General features: G+C 24.4%; 8 protein-coding genes across 8 annotated transcripts, besides 1 other annotated feature; 3 read left to right on the forward strand and 5 right to left on the reverse strand.

The window, feature by feature from the left end:
* Window positions 1-1336: part of a repeat region that runs on past the window's edge.
* Window positions 1337-3256: 1920 nt separating this feature from the next.
* EHI_031270 (damaged DNA binding protein, putative) lies at window positions 3257-6244 on the reverse strand (the record flags this gene model as incomplete). The annotated part of the gene is made up of 1 exon (XM_648992.2): window positions 3257-6244. The coding sequence occupies one exon, from the start codon at window positions 6242-6244 to the stop codon at window positions 3257-3259; it is 2988 nt and encodes a 995-aa protein (XP_654084.2).
* A 179-nt stretch (window positions 6245-6423) lies between these two features.
* EHI_031280 (uncharacterized protein) lies at window positions 6424-9274 on the forward strand (the record flags this gene model as incomplete). Its single annotated transcript, XM_648993.2, has 3 exons — window positions 6424-6495; window positions 6548-9140; window positions 9213-9274. 3 exons carry the CDS (start codon window positions 6424-6426, stop codon window positions 9272-9274), a joined length of 2727 nt encoding a protein of 908 aa, XP_654085.2.
* Window positions 9275-9390: 116 nt separating this feature from the next.
* On the forward strand, window positions 9391-12675 carry EHI_031290 (uncharacterized protein; the record flags this gene model as incomplete). The annotated part of the gene is made up of 1 exon (XM_648994.1): window positions 9391-12675. One exon carries the CDS (start codon window positions 9391-9393, stop codon window positions 12673-12675), a length of 3285 nt encoding a protein of 1094 aa, XP_654086.1.
* A 1483-nt stretch (window positions 12676-14158) lies between these two features.
* EHI_031300 (uncharacterized protein) lies at window positions 14159-14925 on the reverse strand (the record flags this gene model as incomplete). Its single annotated transcript, XM_648996.1, has 2 exons — window positions 14159-14728; window positions 14776-14925. 2 exons carry the CDS (start codon window positions 14923-14925, stop codon window positions 14159-14161), a joined length of 720 nt encoding a protein of 239 aa, XP_654088.1.
* A 157-nt stretch (window positions 14926-15082) lies between these two features.
* Window positions 15083-17918, reverse strand: EHI_031310 (myotubularin-related protein 2, putative; the record flags this gene model as incomplete). Its single annotated transcript, XM_648997.1, has 2 exons — window positions 15083-17674; window positions 17748-17918. 2 exons carry the CDS (start codon window positions 17916-17918, stop codon window positions 15083-15085), a joined length of 2763 nt encoding a protein of 920 aa, XP_654089.1.
* A 442-nt stretch (window positions 17919-18360) lies between these two features.
* On the reverse strand, window positions 18361-18834 carry EHI_031320 (uncharacterized protein; the record flags this gene model as incomplete). Its single annotated transcript, XM_648998.2, has 1 exon — window positions 18361-18834. One exon carries the CDS (start codon window positions 18832-18834, stop codon window positions 18361-18363), a length of 474 nt encoding a protein of 157 aa, XP_654090.2.
* A 32-nt stretch (window positions 18835-18866) lies between these two features.
* EHI_031330 (uncharacterized protein) lies at window positions 18867-20143 on the forward strand (the record flags this gene model as incomplete). Its single annotated transcript, XM_648999.1, has 2 exons — window positions 18867-19972; window positions 20035-20143. The coding sequence occupies 2 exons, from the start codon at window positions 18867-18869 to the stop codon at window positions 20141-20143; spliced, it is 1215 nt and encodes a 404-aa protein (XP_654091.1).
* A 784-nt stretch (window positions 20144-20927) lies between these two features.
* Window positions 20928-21836, reverse strand: EHI_031340 (uncharacterized protein; the record flags this gene model as incomplete). Its single annotated transcript, XM_649000.1, has 1 exon — window positions 20928-21836. The coding sequence occupies one exon, from the start codon at window positions 21834-21836 to the stop codon at window positions 20928-20930; it is 909 nt and encodes a 302-aa protein (XP_654092.1).
* Window positions 21837-21838: the final 2 nt, after the last annotated feature.

Consider the following 21838-nt stretch of genomic DNA (forward strand, 5'->3'; position numbering starts at 1 on the left):
TCTATTATTTCTTCTTTAAGTTGACATCTTAATTTTCTTTCAAATAATTTCAAAACAAAACATTTATAAAGTGTTAAAATTTTCTTCTTTTCTGTCTGTTTGCTTCCCCTTGTTTTTTTTTTGTTGTCTAATTCTAATGTGGTGATCTTCTTATGCTGAATATCCATTTCTTCAATGGATTTCTGCTTTAACTTTCTTTTTTTTGGAAGATCATCTTCACTTGATGATATTTCATCAGCTACTACCACATTGGTTGAGAGGTCATTTACTATTTGTGATTCAGATGAGTCTGTTATATTGTAATTTATCTCATCTTTCTTCTTTTTTTCCTGTGTATTTTTATTTTCTAATTTAGATAATTTATCTTTCAGGAATAATAATTGTTGTGTTAAATTGTTTACTTCAGACCTTTTCCTCTCAGACTCAGCATGGAATTCAAATATTTTTTATCATACTCTTATTTTTGTGCTTATCTCATTCTTATGCTTCTTCTTTAATGCCATAATATCTCTTGTTAGTTTTTTAATGGTTTATTCTTTTACTTGTATTTCATTTTTTCATTTCTTCTTTCTCTTTCATATCCTCCTCCACTTTTCTAATTCTTATACTTTTTTCCTTTTCATTACTTTCTTCTCTTAATCAATCTTCTTCTTTTTATTAAATTCTTTATCATTTTCTTCTTCACTTTCAATACTCATTACATAGTTATTGTATATTTTATTATTATTAATCTCAATTGGGTTGTATTGTTTATTGACTTCTTCCATCGTCATACTAATAGTTTCTTCTTCCTTTCTAATTGTTTTTGTTTTTTCTCGTGCAAGAAAATACCATCTTCTCCATATTGTTGATGATGTATATTCTTTAATCTTGGTATTTTTAATTTCTTCTATTTCTTGTGGTGTAAGTATTTTAATTTCTTCTTCAAAGAGTTTTTTCCAATATTCTTGGTTTTGTGTTTCAATGATTTCTTTTATTTTATTTCTATTTTGTTTCTTATTTTGATATCGTTTATATCTTCTTTGTGTGTTATTATGGTATTTATTTCTATTATGATAATATTGTTTATTTCTATTGAAATTTTTATTAAAGTATTTATGACGATCGTTATGATTGAAGTGATGAGTGAAATGATTTGTATCATCAATGTTGTGATAATTATTGTTATAATTGTTATTGTAATGGTTAGTGTGATTATTCATGTATCTCTGTCCATACAGATAATACTTATTTTCACTCATTCTTCTATCATTTATATTTCTTGGTTGATGTGAATTTCTTCTTTTTTGGTTATTTATTTTTTTATATTTTTTGTGGTGTCTTTGGTATTGTTTCTTCTTTTTCCAAGTAACAAAAAATGAATTAATAGAAATAAAACAGAATTGAATCTTCTTCTCTTCAATTTTTTTTGTTTTAATAACAAAAAATGAAAAAACACAAAAAATAAAATAAACTAATTATAGAAAATAACAATATTATAATTTTATTATTATTATATTATTAATATTATTATATATTTATTGTTATTGTAAAAATGATAAAAATAACATTTATTTAAAATAGAATGATGTTCAAAATAATGATTGACTTAATATGTTAATAACGTGTATTAACTATTTAAACATTCATATTTTGAACTTATAAACATCAAATTAAATTAAAATGGATGCAGTGGTTATTAAACAAATAGAAAAATGGACAGAAAAAAGAATAAATAATATAATATTTGATTCAGATAAAGATGATTGGAAAGTTGATACATCAGTATTTGATAAAAGAATAATGAATAAAGAACATATAATAATTATTATTGAAGATTCAAGAAGAAATAAATTTGGAGGATATGTTAATGAGAAAATTGATAAAGTTAATGGTGATATAAACGATTCATATTCATTTGTATTTTCATTAAAATCAAAAGGAAGAATGAAAGGAATGATGAAATTTGATATTAAAGAACCAAAATATGCATTTTGTTTATATAATCAATCAGATAATCGTTTGTTTGAATTTGGATGTGGTGATATTTGTGTTTATAAAGAAAGTTATAAAACATGGTCACATTGTGATCCATGGTCATTTGAATATGAAGGAATATCAAATGTACTTTGTGGAAAAGATCGTTTCACACCAAAACGAATCATAGTAATTGAAATGAAATGATTCAATCTTGATTAATTGAAAATGAAATAAAAAAGAATAAAAACAAAACAATGAAGAATATGAACAGCCATTTCATTCATCTGTCAATGAATGAAATGGTGAAATAAAAACTGATATAATTCAATATTGATTTATTTTATTTCATTTGAAATATTCACACCAATGAGGGTGTTTTTAATAAATAAGAAAAGAAATAAGAATAAAATAGAAATAAGATAAAATGAATAAACAATTTATTTGTATTATTTCATTGAATTAATTCATTATGAATAAAATGAATAAGATAATAGAAATAAGAATAATAAACAAATAAAGAAATGATAAAATACATCAACATATTTATGTTATTATTTCTTATTCATTCATTCATTCATTCTTATTTTATTTTATTTAAACATTAATAAACAAAACATAATAAGAAAGATAAATAAGAATAACACAACACAAAATAAATAATAAGAATAAAATATACAACAAACATGAATAAACAAGAAATGACAAATGATAAAAGATGAACTAAATAAAATAACAACAAGAATTAAGAAAATAGAAATAGAGATAGAAGAAATTAGGTGATGATAAGAAAAGAGAAAATGAAAAATAACAAATTCGTGTTTTAATATAACCAAAAAGAAGAACCAATAACAAAAAGCAGAAAAGAACTTACAGACATAAAAAGGATGCTAAGACTAAAACCCAGAAACAAATGACAAACAATCAGTAAGAAACACTCAGTTGAAAAGAAGATTGGAAGATACAACCACAAAATGAAAGGATTGGCAAAAAAAGTTTCTAGAAGCACAGAAGAAGTTAAAGAAAGAACCAGGAGTTTCTCATTTCTATCCATTTAAAGAAGAGTTAATTCACAAATATGAAAATATACTTAAAAAGAAACAAGAAGAAATAATAACAGCAAAGGATGTACATAAAAGTCAATTCAAAGCAGTTGAGTCAACACAAATGAAATAAAATAAGTAAGAAGGATTTACTGTTAATATTAATTTTTTTGAATTTGACTGTTTTTTGATTTATTTTTTTTCTGTTTTTATTAAAAGAGTTAAATATTAATGATTATTGATAATATCAAATTCAATCAATTAAAAACTAAAGAGAAGAGTGACTGTATTTTTTCTATCATTTCTTGGTGTTCAACACCAATTTTTTGAGCTAATAACATTTGTTTCTTTTCACTCCATTCTAAAATACTTTCAATTTTGTCACCATCAATACAATTCATCATTGGACTTGCTTGTTGAGTATTAACACTTTCTCTCCAATTTGACTTAACTAATTTGGATTGAATTTTATTCAAAAAAAGGTAATGTTCTTTTGATATTTCACAAATATTATATATACCACCATGTACACCTCCCATTAGACATCCTTTGTAGAAAGACTTTTGGATAAAATTAATTGAATCTGCGACATGAACTTGTGATATTAAATTAATTTTTTCATCATCTGTTTTTGGTTCTTCTTCATCAGAATTAAATATTTTAATATTTCCTGATACATCTGCAACTAAAAATGAAGTGCCATATTCACTTTCTATACTGCCAACACAAGAAGACCAAACAATTTGATTATCTTTACCAACAACATCAAGATGTTCAATGTCATTTCTGTAACGATAAACAGAAAGTGACCTTGCTAAATCACCAGCAATGATATAATCTTTACAAATGTCAAGACTAACCCCTATCAAAGGTAATAACATATTTTGTTTAGTATTTAAATCTTTTCCTTTTTTTTCAATGACATGAACATTTCTATTGATAAAGGCAACTATACCTTTTTGACATTTTTTCAAACAATAAACAGCACCATCATAATCTTCTGTTCCAACAATATAAATTAATCCTTCTGTGTCTTGTCGTATTAATAAAATTCTACCACTTGATGGTTCTATTTCATTCTCTCTTATTATTGCAGTTCCAACAGCATAAATATTATCTTCTAACGAGTCAACACAAAGTGCAAGTTCATTACTCTTTAGTTCTATTGTTGTAACACCAAAACTTCCATCAATTAAATTAATTGACTTAATTGTTTTACCAACAAGTAATCCATAAGACCCATCAGTAGCAATTTTACAACAATTTTCTCCAGAATGTATCATTTTAAATGTAACTCTACTCATTTCTTTCATTAAACCAAATACGATACCACGTTTAGTTGCACATATTACTCCATAATCCCCAACAGGACTTTCACAAATATCAATAAGGTCTTCAACGGCAAGAGGAACAAGTCCAGTTTGTTGAAAAGTGAATGTTTTATTTGCAATAACACAAGGAATTGAATATATTTTTTTTAGTTTGATTGATTGAGAAGTTTCAATATGATATTTAAGTTTATTTTTATATGTACAATCTTCTTCCATTTGATTGTATAAGAAAACAATTATTTCATTATCACATCCAACATAAATTTTATTATGATCAATTAAAATGCTTCTTCCAATAGTATCTACTACTTCTGTTTTCTTTAATACCCCATTAATATCAAAAATTAAAATATTTCCATCCCAAAGTCCTATAACTATAATTTCATTTATATCAAAACAACTAACATTTTGTTCTAAATCTTTCATTTTTTGAATTTTTAATTCTTCAGTAATTTTAAATAACTCTGTTCCATAAATGAAATATATTTGTTGATTAATGAATTTTGCATGTGTAATAAAACTATCAAATTTCATAAGAGTATTTTTCTTTTGATGTTTATCAATACTATAAATTCCTTTTTTACAAACAAAAATCAATCGTTCTTTTATTATTCCACAACATATAACTCTCTCTTTACCAATAACTTTCTTTAATGAACTTTCTTCAATTTTTATGTGTTTTGACTGTTGGTATATTTCCCATATATTACTTTCTTCTTCAAACCCAACAATAACATATTTCTTTCTATCATATTCAATACTCTCAACACTTTTAATATCATTTATCTCACAAGACCCAAGTTCTTCAATTCCACTTCCTTTAATCATCAATCCAATACTACCTTTTCCTCCACCATTACCAACAACAAGATAGTCTTCTCTATTACTTATTTGTCTTGCATCCATTAAACTACCAAAATTACTCCATTTTTCTAAAATCTTTCCATTTAAATTCATTATTAAATTGTCTCCATTTAATGAACCAATAAAAAGGATTTTATTTGAAAGATAACTGATTGTAGAAGAAATAGACTGTAAAAGTTTTGGTGATTGTTTCTTTGTTATTTCAAGAATTTCATTGTTAATATTTACTTTAAATTCAAGAGTATCTAAATTTCTTTTTGAGTCGGTCATTATTAACACATCTTTTTTAATGAAACAACAAGCAGTATTTGGGTATTGGTTTAGATTACAAAGAATGTGTTTTCCATTTCCATTAAAATAACATCCTATTTCATCTGAAATAACGAAAATTCCAATAATACCATCTTTAAATCCTAATATTCTTGATGTAGTTGATCCTACATTTGGTTGACTAAAACTTCCTTTTTCTAATTCATTAAATGAATTTAATGTATATGTATCAATGTGTCTAATATCTCTTTTATTTTCATGTAATAAAGCAAGTTGATATGAATCATTTAATAAACAAAATGTCATATCAAGAATGTGTGAATGATTAACTTTTATATTTGAAGCAGTTAATTGATCTTTAGGATATTGTGGCAATAAAACAACTTTAATTAATTGTTCATATAAATTTAAAAGCAAAATTTGATTATTTGGAGAAATAACTGCTTTAACTCCAAAAAATGCTTTTCTTCCAAAAGTATCTTTTAAAGAACCAGAAGAAATTATATGTAATGCAGATGTTGTAAGTTTAAGTATTTCTATTTCATTTGATTGAGTAACTACAATAAGATAGTCTGTAATATCTTTTAATGGTTTATATTTTAAAAGAAGGGTAATCCCAGATGAATATCGTTTTGTTGTTAAAGGAATGAGACCAGTTGAGTTAATTTCATATAATTCTAATAAATTTAATTTGCTTACAACAAGATAGTTTATGTTAAGAGTTAATTGAGCAGTGATTGAATGAGAAACTCCACTTGGATTAATTAATGTATTAAACATAAAAAAATGGTTGTTGTCTTGACTCATATTGATTATAATGAAATAACGATAATGAGTTTTTTTAATATTTACATATTATTAATAATAAAGTTTACTATTGTTAAATTTACCTTTTTTTTTTTTAATTTTTCTTTTTTTTTTCAGTCTTAGCAAACTACAAAATTAGAAAAAAATACCAAATGAAAAGGACTAATTCTATTGCTTTAACGCCAACTTCTTCATCAAAACTTTATATCAAAAAGAAGACACTTGTTTGTTTTATTTTTTATTTTAACTACTTTTTATTATATTTATTATATTTAGCAAACAAGAACAAAATATTCATGGAGTTCAAGAAGAGGAAGTACGGTATTAAGACCAAACTCAACTGGTTCATTTGAGATTGAACCTAAAGATATCCCAACATTTAATTTAACAGAAATTATAAAGGCATCATTATCAACAATAGTTAGTTCATCCAAACAATTATTTCAATTATTTGATTCTATTACACCACCATCTCAGTTTGTAAAGAGATACAATGAAGTATTACCAGCTTGTCAACGGACTATTCTTTTAAAACAGATGTCTATGGCTTTAATGGGATTATCAAAACCAATGAATCTACCATTAATATACTCATTTATAATTGATGGTAAATTATGTTTTGATACATACCCTATAGTTCTCTCAGCTTTAGCTGTAGAAACATATGCTGAAATTCCAGAAGTAAATGTGATTGATGTGATTGATTGTACAAGTGAAATATTAAAAGAGTTTTCTTTTCTGATTGAATTATTAGATAAAGACATGCAACGGTATATGACATCGTTAGGAATTATGTTTAATAATGAATTATTAGAGAAAAGAAAGTTTTTGAAACCAACTGAATTTGAGAATGTAATGAATCATGATTCAATTATTATGAATTTAATATCACAAGGAGATATTGAAATAAAAGAGATGAGAAAATATACTAAAGAACTTTTTTGTGTTGCTAATAGTCTCAAAACAAAAGAACCTATTAATATATCATCTAAGGGTATTATTATAAGACATGGAAGTATGTTATTAAGACAACTAGATAAATATAATAAAAGAATAATGATCAATGCAATTCTTATTCTCTACCCTAATGGACTTCAAATGTATCTTATTCCTTTAGATAATACTATTGTAGAATCAATATGGATTTCTATTGATAATTTACATATTGGTAATATTACAGGAATAAATGGTGAATTTTATAATGAAGGATGGTGTGTATTAACTATTGGAGATAAATTAAATAATACTACATATTGTATGTGTTCAACAAATCTTTTAACAACTTTAATGTGGCATGATGATTTAGCTCATTGTATTAATCAACAAAAAATAAATACAACTATTAAAATGAAAGAAATACTTGTTGAAAGTAATTTAACAGATAAACTACCAGCTACAGTATTTAGTGTAATAAAAGAATTAATATTAAGAGGATGCTCTTGTTTTAAAATGGGAACTAAATTAAAAACAAAAGGAATACTTAAACATGCATTACAAAATAATCCTAATATTGAATTAAGTGGTGTACCAATAGAAGAGATTGCAGGATTCTTTATTGATTATTTAAAAGAAATGAAACCTAAGTTATTTAATAAAAATGATATTGATTTATTTAATAAAATTAATTACAAAGCTAATAATATTGAAGAATCAAATCTTGTTGAGTTCTTTGATTTAAAAGAAAGTGAAATAAGAAATATGTTATTATCATTTATCTTTCTACTTAATTGTTTTGTTATAAATGGTGAACAATTTTCATTTGGGATGGATGACGCAATAAAACTAATTCAAATAGCTAGTGATTCTACATTTAAAAAGAAATGTATGGATAGTACAAGAATAAAATATATTATTGATAATATTAAATATATAATGCCAAGATATACAATGAAAGGAATACCTATGGTATTAAATAAAGTAAGTTTGATGAAAGAACCAATAAAAAAAATAATGATATTAAGTGATATTAAATATTGTATATTATTTGAACAACAACTTATTTGTTATTGTAAAGATGAAGAGTTATTATCATTACATTTATCTGATACATATACATTATGTTGTAATTCTAATGAATATATTTTTATTGCAAATGATAAATGTGTAACAAGAATAATTGATGTTAAAACAGTCACAATGGAATTAAATGGAATTAAAGATATTGCAATTAATGAAAATATTTTAATGGTTGCATTTGATAATAGATTAGAATTTTTTGATTGTCAAACATTTGAATTAATAGAAACATATTCACTTACTGTAATAGAAACAATTAAAACACATCAAACAACATCAGGATTTGTTGTAGCAATAAATAATAAAACATTAAAATTCTTTGATCAAAAAGGAAATTTATTATTAACAAAAGACTATGAATTTATAAATAAAGAAATTACTGTTATAACATCAAATGATGGAATTATTATGATTGGATTTAATGATGGAAGTATCTCTGTATTTAATGAAATTAATGGAAATGAATTAGAAATTATTATTTCTTATGAAGGAAGTATTAAAGACATTACAATGGGAAATCAACATTATTATGCACTTACTACAAACAATTGTGTATTAGTTATTGATAAAAATCATTTTAAGATTTTATCAATATTTAATCCTTTTTCAATAATATCATCTCTTTTAATTACAAAAAATGAAGTTATTTTAATGAGTTCATTTAATTCACTTTTTTACTATCAATTAAATAATCCACCAATATGTTCATCAATTAATTTATCTCCTTTTTTTATGGATATTCCACAATCTATGTCTTCATTAAATCATTCATTTGTTCCTAATATTTCTCATATTAATTGTGTTTGTTCAGTATGTAATAAAACACTTTTTTCAAATGACTTTATATGTAGATGTTTGTTTTAGTTATTTTATTTAAATATTTCATTAAATTATAGTATAAAAATTTTATTGTACTTATTTCTAGATTGTCATACTTGTATTCACATAAATTGTTTATCATTACTTAAGAAAGATTGTATTAAATAAATAAATGTTTTAAGTGTCTTTCTTCTTTTCAAATAAAATTTAATTTATTTTTTATTATATCATTATTTTTCCATTTTATTTAAACTAAAAAATACTATTAAATTATAATTTATTGGATGATTTCTGTTGAAAGCGTTAGTTCACACGGATTTTCACGACCTCGTTCATTTACTAAACATTCTCGAGGTAACACTAAAAATCTCCCTTCTTTAAATCCAGCAAAACTCATTCCTTTGAGAAGATTAACTATTGACTCATCACAAATTAGTACTCCCAATGATTCATCAAGACGTCAACCTTCATTTGAATTAAGTTCAAAGTTATCATTAATTTCTAGTCCAGAAAATAATGTTATGACAAGAAGATCAATATTAAAAATTATTCAAGAAATTAAAGACATAATTAAAATTATCATTTCTATTGAAAAACAATGCGTTGGTATTATCAATAGAATTTCTAATAACAAAGAATTTGATAAAGGATTAAATTTAACTGATAAAGAAAAATCTATTATTCTTGAATTTGATATAAAAGAATTTGATAAAGATGAACTTATTCAATACAAAGAAGACCTTATTCATTCAATTAATATTTTTGAAGAAATACTTACTGCACTTAAAATATCAATATTAAGTCTTCAAAATACAATAAAAAATTCATTTAATCCAATGGTACTATCTTTTACTATTGAAATTTTAGATAAATTTACTCAATTTAATAAAAATATTCAAACAACTGTTATGAATTTTAGAAATTGGTCTAATAAATCATTAATTCATCAAAAAGTTTATCAAAAAAATAATACAACTTCATTAGAAGATCTTATTTGTAATTGTGCTGATTTTATCAATATTTGTATTAGATTATTTGAATCAGATAGAATAGGTATAGAACAAACAATTGATTTAGAAGATGTTCTTATTCAATTTAAAGGAATAACTTCTTATAAAATTGGTGATAATGAATCAATTAGTTTAAGTGATCTTAGATGGATAAAATCAAACTTAATAACAGCTTCTTCGTTTACTTCTCAATTATCACAAAGTGTTGATGGATTAAATTCATTTCTTAATTATCATGATATTCTTAATTCACTCAAAGCCTCTCGTTATTGGAATACATCTTTAGAAATATATGACCCTATAATAAATCAAATAAATGAACATTCGATTATTCATGCAGGAATAGCATTTTTACGTTTACAAACAAATGATGAAATTTGTAGATATCAAAAATGTTATTTATATTATTTAAACATAGGTTTATTGATTTTATTGTCATACGCTGGCAATACATTTTTACCATGTGACTTTATAAGTGCTAAAAGGTTGGTTACTGCTGACATTGAAATTGATATTCCTCAGGACCATACGTTTGCAGGAGATCTTCATATCTTAACAAAAGATTCAATTTACCGTAAAACATTTTGTTTCTCCTTTCAACATGAGAGTGATATTATTGAATGGACCAATCAATTTAAAGAAACTCTTTCATCTCTTGACATTACAACAACTCCAAATCTTGAGTTAGGAAATCCTGTATCAACTAAATTCTTTAATAAAAAAGTTGTTATTAAGAAAAATAAATATGTTGGTTCTTCTATTGAAGAGTTAGTTCAATTTCAACAATTTAGTTCCTGTCTTGATAATGTTCCAGATGTATTAAATAAATGTATTAATGAAATTATTAATAAAGGACTTACTGAAGATGGATTATTTAGAAAACCACCTGATCAATATCAACTAGAAGAATTAATAAAGAAATTAAATGATTCTGATTTTAGAAATGAATTAAAATTAACAGAATATCCAGTTGGAACTATTTGTGGATTATTAAAAAGTTTATTAATGGAAATGAATCCAAGATTTATTAATGGAGAATCTTATAAACTCTTTTCTGATATATCAAAAAAGAAAGGAATTAATGAACAAAGAAAACAAATCAAATTTTTTATTGGATCATTAAACAGTGAACATAGAAATACTTTATCTAGATATTTATTTTTAATGAATATTATTGCTGTTAATCAAAGACTAAATAGAATGGGTGAGTCAAATCTCTCAACTGCCATTTGTCAATGTTTTTTACCACCAAAACAATCAGTTGATTTTGCATCAGTAGAAAATGATTCTTTTGAATGTTTAATTAGTAACTATGATTTATTTATTCCTTCTAAACTTGAACATCCAATACAAACACCATCACTATTTAGTCTTATTAAAAAACAAACCAAAACAAATAACACTGTTATAATAGGTTGTTTCAATGAAATCAAAAATGTTATTTGGTTATTAGAATATGATGGAACATTAACAGAAATTAATGTTAACACATTACAATCATCAGTCATTAAATTAAATCTTCCATTTAATACTGTAAAACAAATAGAATCATATGATAAATATAATATAATTGCATCTAATACTTCTTTATTAACAATTGATGTAGAAACTAAAAAAATAATTCAAATGATTAAAAGAAAAGAAATAAATTGTTTAATGATTCTTAATAATAATATTATCATTGGAGAACAAAATGGAATGATTGAAATGTTTGAAATCCCAACATTAAAAAAGAAAGGAGAATTATTTGTTATACCAAAAAAACTTGATGCATCACAAAAAATACCATCAATTATTCAAATTACTGGGAATGAAGAAGCTATTTATGTATTGTATGAAAATAATTGTGACATTGGATTTGTTTCTATGACAAATGGTTCATTAATACAAACTATTAAATTATATAATCAATCAAAAATTACTTGTTTTAGTTATATAGAAGAAAATCAAACTCTATGGGTTGCAAATAATGATGGTGATATTAAAATATTTAATGGAGAGAATGGAATAATAATAGAAGAATATAAATATCCATTAACTTATGGAAGTGTTGTTTTTATTGCTTCAATACCAAAATATATAATTGTTGTATTTAATTCATCACAAATTTTATTATTTAATTTAGATACTATTTCATTAGTTTGTTCAATATCAAATAAATATTTTATTACTTCTAAATGGGCAAAGTTAGTTAAAAGAAATTATCATGAAAAAATTTATTGGAATTTGTGGTTAGAAAAAGATGGTAATGGAGATATTGGAATTATAGACATTGGTCCATTTAATGACTTTTCAATTACTGATGAAAGACTAATAAAAATAGAATATAAATTTCATAACAATTATATTGAACATTCACCAATAGGTCATTCTTTTATTATTGTATCAATTGATACAAATAAAAAGTGTTGTGTTTGTCAAAAAAATATTGAACAAACTTGTTGTCAATGTATTAATTGTAATCAATATCTTCATCAAAACTGTATTAGTACTTTTATTGAAACTAGATGCAAAGGACATTTCAAGATTATACATGAAATAATCAATCGTTCAAAATAATTGAATGTGTTATATTTAATTTTTTTATTATTCCATTATATTTTGTTTACATCATCATTAAATAACTCTGTTCAAATTCTCTTTAAATCTTCTTTATTTTTGATCCAATGTTATTTCTTTATCACTTCAATATATTAACAAATTATTAATAAACTTATGACCATTGAAATTCATTTAAAACATCCATCAATTTTCTTGTTTACTCTAATATTATTTACAATGACTTTAAAAAAATAATCTTTCATTTTAATTAAAAAAAAAATTTATATTATGAATTTTAAGATAATGACTGTATTTAAGTTAGTTTGATTCGTCTCAAACTTTTTTTTTTAAAAACAAATACGCTCTTGACTTATTCATTGAGTTTATATTAAAATTGTTAATATACACTTCTTTTTGACTCATAACTTATTAAAAATTTGATTCCTTCTTCTTTACATTCTTTACTAATTCATCTAACAAAAATAAATCCATTTCATTATTTTTCACTCTTTCTGTCCTACTACCAATTTTAATTTTACAAGAAATATATTATTATGTTTCTTATTTGTAATTAAACATCAAATATTTATTTTTAAATTTCCTTTATATTCGATTAAATAAATTCATTATGTCATATAAAACATACTTCTTTCTTTTTCCTTCTCCCTAAAAAAATCATTCGACTCGTTTGTATTGTTAGAATAATCCACCAAAATAATCTTCTTAATAAAAAAAAGGATTATTTTGATGTGTCTCAAAATTAACAAGTGGCACTCTTGCACTTAAACTTTATGAGCTGTACTTAGATTGATCTTTTTCATTAATGACACTCTCATAAACTTTCTCATAAAAAGTAATAAAGATAAAATAGTAGAATCTTCTATTGAAAAACATACATAATTTATCTTTTAAAATAATAGAATTAACTACTAAAAAAAAGAGTCACAAATGATGAGTTTAAAAAAATTAAAAAAAAAAAACTCCGAAAAGAATAATTCGAATCAAAGAGAAATTCTACATTTAAATCCATTTTAAAACAGAATGGAGAAAATTCTTTCATGAAAACTCCGCCGGAATAAAAAGATTCGACTTATCTCAATCTATCAATTCAATGAATATGTCACTATCACACCCACAAGCAATAATGCAGCCAATAGCAAAAGCACAAATATCAATTGATTCCACTTCTACTTCATTTGCTGATGAGATTATCATTATTGACGATTATATGCAACGAGAAGATTGTTCATACCCCCAACGAACTATTAATCCTATTCCATTTGAAAGAACTGCTTGTTTACCTTTTGGAGATGATTATGTCTCTTCTGCTTCACAATCTCAAACTTCTTCTCTAGCAGAAGGGTTGTATTGGTTAAACAAATTTTGTTAAATAAAAGCAATGGTACATACCTCATCCACAATTCCTTAATTTTTATTTCTTTTGATATTTGTTTTATAAATCATAAATAATAAAATTAATAAAAATATAAAAAATGCTCAATTATTGCTTATCATTGATTATTGGACTTCCTATTGGAGCCTCATCATTAATAACAACAGTAGAAGTAAAAGAGAAAACATTTTGTTTAGAATATTTATTATAAAAATATGATAATACAATATAATTTAAGATAATCATTATAGAACACACTAATTCAGATATTGCAAAAACAAGATATGAAGTACTTTGACATGTAAATGATTTTAAAGGTTGTCCATATGTTATATTTGGTACAATTTCTGTACAGAATTTCTGTATTCGTGTCCAGTTAACAATATCATAAATACCACATGCTCCGAGAAAGCCACAATATATTGAAGAAATAAATAGTTGTTTATTTGTATTGTAATGAAATACAATAGTATACATATAACAAAATGCAATAAATCCTGAATTTAATAACCAACCAAAACACAATACAAATACTTGGTAATGAATATAAGGAGAACACCAAAAAGAATAACTTTCATCTTCTGTTTCTAAAGTTAATGAGAATGGGGTGTAATGTTTATACGGATCAGACTGACATGTCCCTTCAGGATGTTGTATATTATTTTTGTGAAGAGAAAGCTAATAAAATAAATGTTTGTTTCAATATTTAAAAAATATTTACAAACAGTTGTATTATTGATTAAGTCTTTATCTAAAGCAAATGTAAATTGAAAAAAGAATATATATAAAGAAATAATCAATGCAATACAAGTTGTTATACTAACCATTTTACATAATAATGTATGGTGAACTTCACGTAATTCAAATCCAATCATTATAAAGTAATTTAATTAGTTTTGAAGAAGAGTATGAAAAAAAATGAAAAACCTGCTTCTAATCTACCCTTTAGTAGGTTTTTTCCTTTTTTTTTGGAACCAATTATTTTTGACTTTTTTATTTAGAAAATAACCCAAATCAAAACAATAATCAAAATTACATGTAGTTATGGGTTGTTGAATAACTCCCATAATAATTATACCAAAATATGGGTTGTTTTTGTTTAATGACATCTAATGGTAGTACTTTCAATTGTGGATTAAATAGCTCATTACTAAAACTAAATAAAATTTCTTCTTCATAATCAAGGAAAGAATAAAAATTCATCACTCGATTCCCAAAAGAATTAAATTCATTCCAACAATTAAAACGGAAGTTACAAAAATAACAAGAGTATAACTGAAAGAGTAATTCTTTTAAGAAAACTTCATTAAATTCAAATTCACTTGGAAATAATGAATATAGTTGATAAACACTATCGATAAACTGTAAAAATATAGGTGAAGTTTCAGAAATACTTTGTGATCCATTTAAGTGTCTACATCTATCACTAAACTTATGACCACTTAAACTCCATTCTTTTTCTATTATTGTTTCAAATCCCTTAAAAGTACGATAATAAGGATCCATTATAATCATTGTTAATGACGTTAATTGACTTGTTCTATCCCAACCATCTGAACAATGAACAAGAACACTATTACCATTAATAATACTACTACAAAGTTCACAAACACCTTTAATAATTTTTTTAATATGTTTTAACCATATATTCTTATTTTCTTCATTTAAAGGTGATTCGATTATAGTAAATAACCCATCTTCAGCATCTCTCATTTTATGGATATTATCAATATTTAGAAATGTTATTGTAGCATTACCATAATTCTTCATATTTTCACTTCCCATTCCTTTTACTCTATTTACATTAGCATTTAACTTTGGTCGTGCATCATAAACTTTGATTGAATGTGTTCGGCTCATCATAGCATATTCAGTTAACATTTGTTCATCAACTTTACTTCGAGAAGAAGTAATACCTGTTGCAGGTTGACTACTTCTAACTAATAATCCATTTCCTTCAGATATCCAAGAAACAATAGGAATTCTTCCTTTGCTCCTAAATTGTACACATTGTTGTAGTTCTTCTTCATTAAATATTGAAGGTATAACAACACAAGGAGGATATGTTGGACAAAGTTGTTGAGTCCATACTTTTAATGCAGAGTATTTTTCAATATTAAGTCTTGTAAAATCTTCTCTAATCAATTTCATTCGATCTTCTATTGATCCACCCATAGAAAATAATTCTATCTGTGCATTCTTTTCTATTAGACATAATAATGTTTCTTGTAACTTTAATGCTTGAGCTTCATCCGTGAAATAACCAATATAGAAATAATTAAAATACTTTGTAATAATCAATAGAGTGTAAAATTTTTTTATTGACTCTAGTTCAATACATCTTACTTTAATTTTTTTAATAGATGGAACTGGAACATGAAATGTACCAGAACAATGTTCAGAAGTTCTAAGAAGATCTTTTGATTTGTCTATTTCTAACAATTGTTTTTGATGTTTAAATATAAAACGAGCTGTAGTCACAATAACTGTACCAAAGATTGGTTGTACACTACTCTTTGTTTGATTAAAATGAAGATGAATTGTTTCAGGAATGATACTTATGATATTTTCTCCTGGAAATAATGGATATTCTATATTACATTTGTTTTCATTTTGAGAAGAAGACATTCTGTTAATAGCAAGAAGGATATGACTTTTTTCTTTACCATCTAAATTTCTTGAATATCCATGTAAATTTGGGATTTTTGAATCTTCTTTTAAAGCAAAAATAACACTTCCATGTAATTCGTTGATATCAATTGTTTCATTAACAAGACCTGATTCTGAAAAGAATCCAATTTCACCAATAACATTTTCTAATGTTGATATTTCTGTACCAAATAATACTAAACTTAATACATGCTTTAGTTGACCAATTTTCATTATAATATGTCGTTCATTTAATGTCTGAATAAGTCCAGTGATATTGATTGTAGCCATTAATCTTAATTGGTCTTTTAATATTTTCTTTTGTAATGAATTTGTTTCATTGTTATATGATGTTAATAATAAGATACCATTTGTTTCTTTTGAAGTTATATTCTTCTTTGGTGTTCTATTTGATTTAGGAGATGAACGAGGAGAATTTACAAGTGCTAATAGTCCTTTTGGACAAATCATTGTTTTGATTGTACTTTTATTAATTGCATGAACCCATTTATTAGCTTCATCTACCATTGAAACATAAAAAACATATGATTGTGTAGGTGTTTGAATTATAAAAGCACCATTTGATTGTTGAGATAATTGAACTAAAATTGGAGGTAGTTGTATGGCTATATAAGGGATACTAACAGGGTTATTAGTGATATACACATAAAGATATGGTAATTGAGATGTACATAACATTAAAGTTGCATCAATCATCAAATCTTCCGGATCATTATTTCTATGAAATAGAACTTTTCCTTTTTTAGTAAATTTAAGTGAATTTAAAGGAGGAAGAAAATCCTTTCTTAATAACTTTTGTTTCTTTAACTCTTTCATAAATTCTGGATTTTCTAATAATTTTTCAATACATTTATTAAAAATTAAAAGATATCTCTTAGTATAAAATAAAGGCTCAGTATTTTTCAACCATTCAATGTCTTTATCCATTGGTAAAGATTCAATCCCTTTTATACACTAAAAAAAATGTTAGTATTAACATATGCAATATTAATATTTTTTATCGAATAAAAAACTACAAAAAACAAACAGAACAGAGAATAGTTATTAATTGTTCAGAAGTTCTATATAAAGTATAACTTCCATTAGAAGACTCTACAACAACATGAAAAACAACTACTGACCAATACTCTTCTAAAACAGTTGTAAATTTAACTAATTTAAAAGAAAGATGAGGTGCTTGTTTCACAATAGATGTCATAAAACACATATTTTCAGTTCAAATTTTTTTTTTTGAAAGAAAAAACAAAAAATAAAGATATAAAGAGATTAACTTGATGAAATTGAATCTATATACTTTACTAATACTGTTGTAGGTGGTAAATTTGTTAACTCTCTTTGTATAGTTTGTAATGGACATAATTCTGGAGAAAGAGAATTTAATTGGTATTGTAAGGATTTAGAAATAAAAGAATTAGCAAGAGAAGATGAATAATTCATAAGGAACAAAGAGGCAAAAACTTCTTTGTAAGAAGTAAATTGTTCAAATGGTTTATTTGAGAATTCATTATCAAAACATTGAAAAGATCCTCTACAATGTTGTGGTAATAAAATTATAGTTTTAATAAGACGTTCTTTTTCTATTTGGTCTGTTAGTGGATAAATAGTTACAAATTGCTAAGAAGAATGAATGAGAAGTTTTATCAATAAACTTTATGTTTAAAATAACAAACAGTAAATAATGATAAAATCATTCTATCATCTAATGAGTCTAAGCAAAAAACATCATAACAATCAAATCTTAATTCTTTCCATTCACTCACAACAATTTCAATTAAAATTAATTTAATTGTGTCATTACTAACTTTTCTAAATATTAAATAATGTAACATATACTTATATAACAAAATTGCTTCTTTAACTACTTGGTCACAATGATCTAAAATAGCACCTACAACAAAATGATAAAGTGTAATTGCTAATTTTTCATCATTTACATTTTCAATATTGTTTTTTATTAATTGCATTGTTTTAACTTTATAAGCCCAATTATTTCCAACCATAATTCTTTCAATAACACCACACCATTTTCCATGTTCAGTACCAACATATTGATCAAATAATTCTTTTGTCCATTTTTCCTTTCCGTTTTTTTCTAACCACTGGACTGAACTCATAATTGTGTTTTTTTTATTTTTGAGTTACTTCAATGAGTAACCATCCAAATTTTAATAATTTCAAGAAGACTCATTTAAAAGACCTTCAACCTGGTGTTCGTGAAGGTTGGTTAAAGAAAAAGGGGTATGACTTCCATACATGGAAAAAAAGATATTTTATTATCAAAAATGAATTTATTTATTATTTTAGTAGTGCTAATCCAACTTCTACTCCAAAAGGAGTTATTGAGTTAAATTCAAAATCTCAAGCTAAAATAATTGATGACACATTCATGAATATTGTTATTTGTAGTGTTCATAGAAATCAAGAAATTATTGCTGACACTCCTGACATGGGTGCTGCTTGGGTTGATTCAATTAACAGTCATATAAAAACTCTTCAGAAAGTTGAGGAACAAAGAAAGAAAGAAGCAGAACTTGTTTCAACTCCTTTTTGTGGTAAGTCATGGCCTGAAGTTAAGAATGAAATTAATGTTTGTAAACATTTAAATGAAAGACAAGTTCCACCAACAGAATTAATTCAAATTATGAATAATGTTGGAAAAGATACATGTGAGAGATATTTTTATAATATTCTTTTAGAATGTATTACTACTTGGAGTGATGATGAGATTGCTAACTTTGTTTGGAATTATTTCTGTAGACATCTTGTTAGACAAGAAGAAGTTCAAATACAAGATAAAATGAAAAGAAGAAAATCTATTATGAAAACTGAATCTGGAACTATGTACAAATTACTTTCTGACCTTAATATTATTTTTGGTGGAACTCAAGGTGCCGTTCTAACTGCTTTTGGAGGTGAAAGTGAAAATAGTGATGATATTATAATGGTTCTTGGAAGAAACACACAAGCTGGAGTAAGACTTGCTGCTATCTATAACTATATCATTGAAAATAATAAAATTTCATTTAACGAAGTTATTCGAACAATTTTAGATGCAATGGAACGATGGAGAATGAGAACTGAAGAACCAATGTTTAGGGCATTTGTGACTGGTATTACTGGAAATTGGAATCCTGCTAAAGTTGCATCTCTTGTTTCTTTTCTTTCTTCTTTTACAAAAGAACATGACTCATTTCCTTTATTTGAAGAGCCATGGGAAGAACTTCCTCCACATGCTCTTTCCTTTATCTTAGCGTTTGTTTTTAATTTTTTATTGACTAGTTTAGTTAAGTAAAGACTTATTACTCAACACTTAGATATGCTAATCATTGGAATACAGAAGAAAAGAAAGAGTTTATTACAATAGGAAATATGCTTTGGGGATGGAAAATAGAAACGTATAATAAATTAACAAACCAAATATGAATAGAAATTATTTTCTTTCTTTTCTACTATTTTTCAAAAAAAAAATACATTTACAAGATACACCACAGAAAATATAAAAATTATAATAATAACAAAACATATTCAAATAGTTTAATTCATAAACCAAATCAATTTATTTGGTTTTGAGTTAAATAAGAATTATACTTAAAAAATTTTTTTTTAATCAGAATTTATCTCAATTAAGTTTTATATTTATTGTTTTTTCTTCATGGTTTATTTTATTTCTTTTTATATTATTTCTTTCTTGTATTTTACTTATTCATTGATTTTTTTTTTCTTGTTATTTCTTATTCTACTGTTTTTGAATGTATATCAATTAATATAACTATTACAACAATATATTCTTTGTAAGTTTTGATATTTCTTTGTAAAATCAATTTAAATAAGAATTTCTATCATTTTAATATCTTCTTCATTCATTCTTTTCTTTCTATTATATCATATACTCATAAAAACAATATAAAAACATATGAATCATTAATATTTCAAAAGAAAGTAAAAAATAAGATGAAAAATAAAATATTATTTATTCCTTTATCATTGTATTTTGAAATATTAGTAAAACTAAAACAAGAATAATGAATAAGAATTTTAATTATCTTTGTTATACTTAGACTATTTATATATAAACATTTACTTCATCATTCTTTTCGTTTTAATAAACTTCTTAAAAAGAATGTTGAGATAATTGTTTTTATAGACAATCTAAGAAAAGTAAATATTATCAAATTTCTTATTCTGGTCATGTTATCCTCCTCTTACACTATTCCAATTTTGTACTTAATTGATTAACACTAATATAATTTGATTGTTCAGGTATATTGGAATCCGTTGAATTTATTGAAACATATCCCATATAATCACTACCATTTGGTACGTATACATAATTATCATTTGGCACGCATACATAATTAGTATTTGGTACATATACATAATTAGTATTTGGTAAATTTAAAGAAACACCATTTGGTAAATATAAATTATTACCATCATAATAACAAAGAACAGGTGTTTGTACTATTGGTGTTTGTTCCAAATAATTTAATTGTTCATTACCATAATGACTTTCAGAGCAACATGCATTTACTGTATATAATGGTAGAGAAATATTTAAATCAATCTCCTTAATTAGTTTTCTACATTCCTTTTTCTTTTTACCTTCTTCAATTGGAATTTCTTTAATAAGATATTCATTAACCTTTTCCCCAATTTCATATATTTCTTTTTGATTTAATCCATTAAATGTTGATATTCTTTCCCTTTTAACTGTGTTAGAACTACCTCTTGTTTTCATATAATTAATTTGGTTTCCATAATTACTTAATACTTCAAGTAAAAAGTTATAAATACTGTTTTGTTTTGACTTGTCTAAATCTCTTTGAACTAATCCCTCCTTTTTTTCTTGTTGTACCATGAACAATTTTTGAAGTTCTTTATTAATATTTTCATCTAAAAGAGCTTCTTTAGGAACAGAAATATCAATAATATTAAATTTTTGAAGACTTTCACTTTTCTTTGTTTTTCTTTCTAACAATAAATGAATGCCAACCTTTATTGCACATCCAATAATAAAGCTCTCCTCTTTAATTTCTATACTTACCGATTTTCTCTTCTTATTAGCTGATTCACTTGTAGATAAAGCAGATTTAATTGTTTTTTGGTTGACAGACATTT

This window comes from Entamoeba histolytica, genomic scaffold (genome assembly GCF_000208925.1).
Source record: "Entamoeba histolytica HM-1:IMSS scf_1104750516749 genomic scaffold, whole genome shotgun sequence".
Lineage (NCBI taxonomy): Eukaryota > Evosea > Mastigamoebida > Endamoebidae > Entamoeba > Entamoeba histolytica.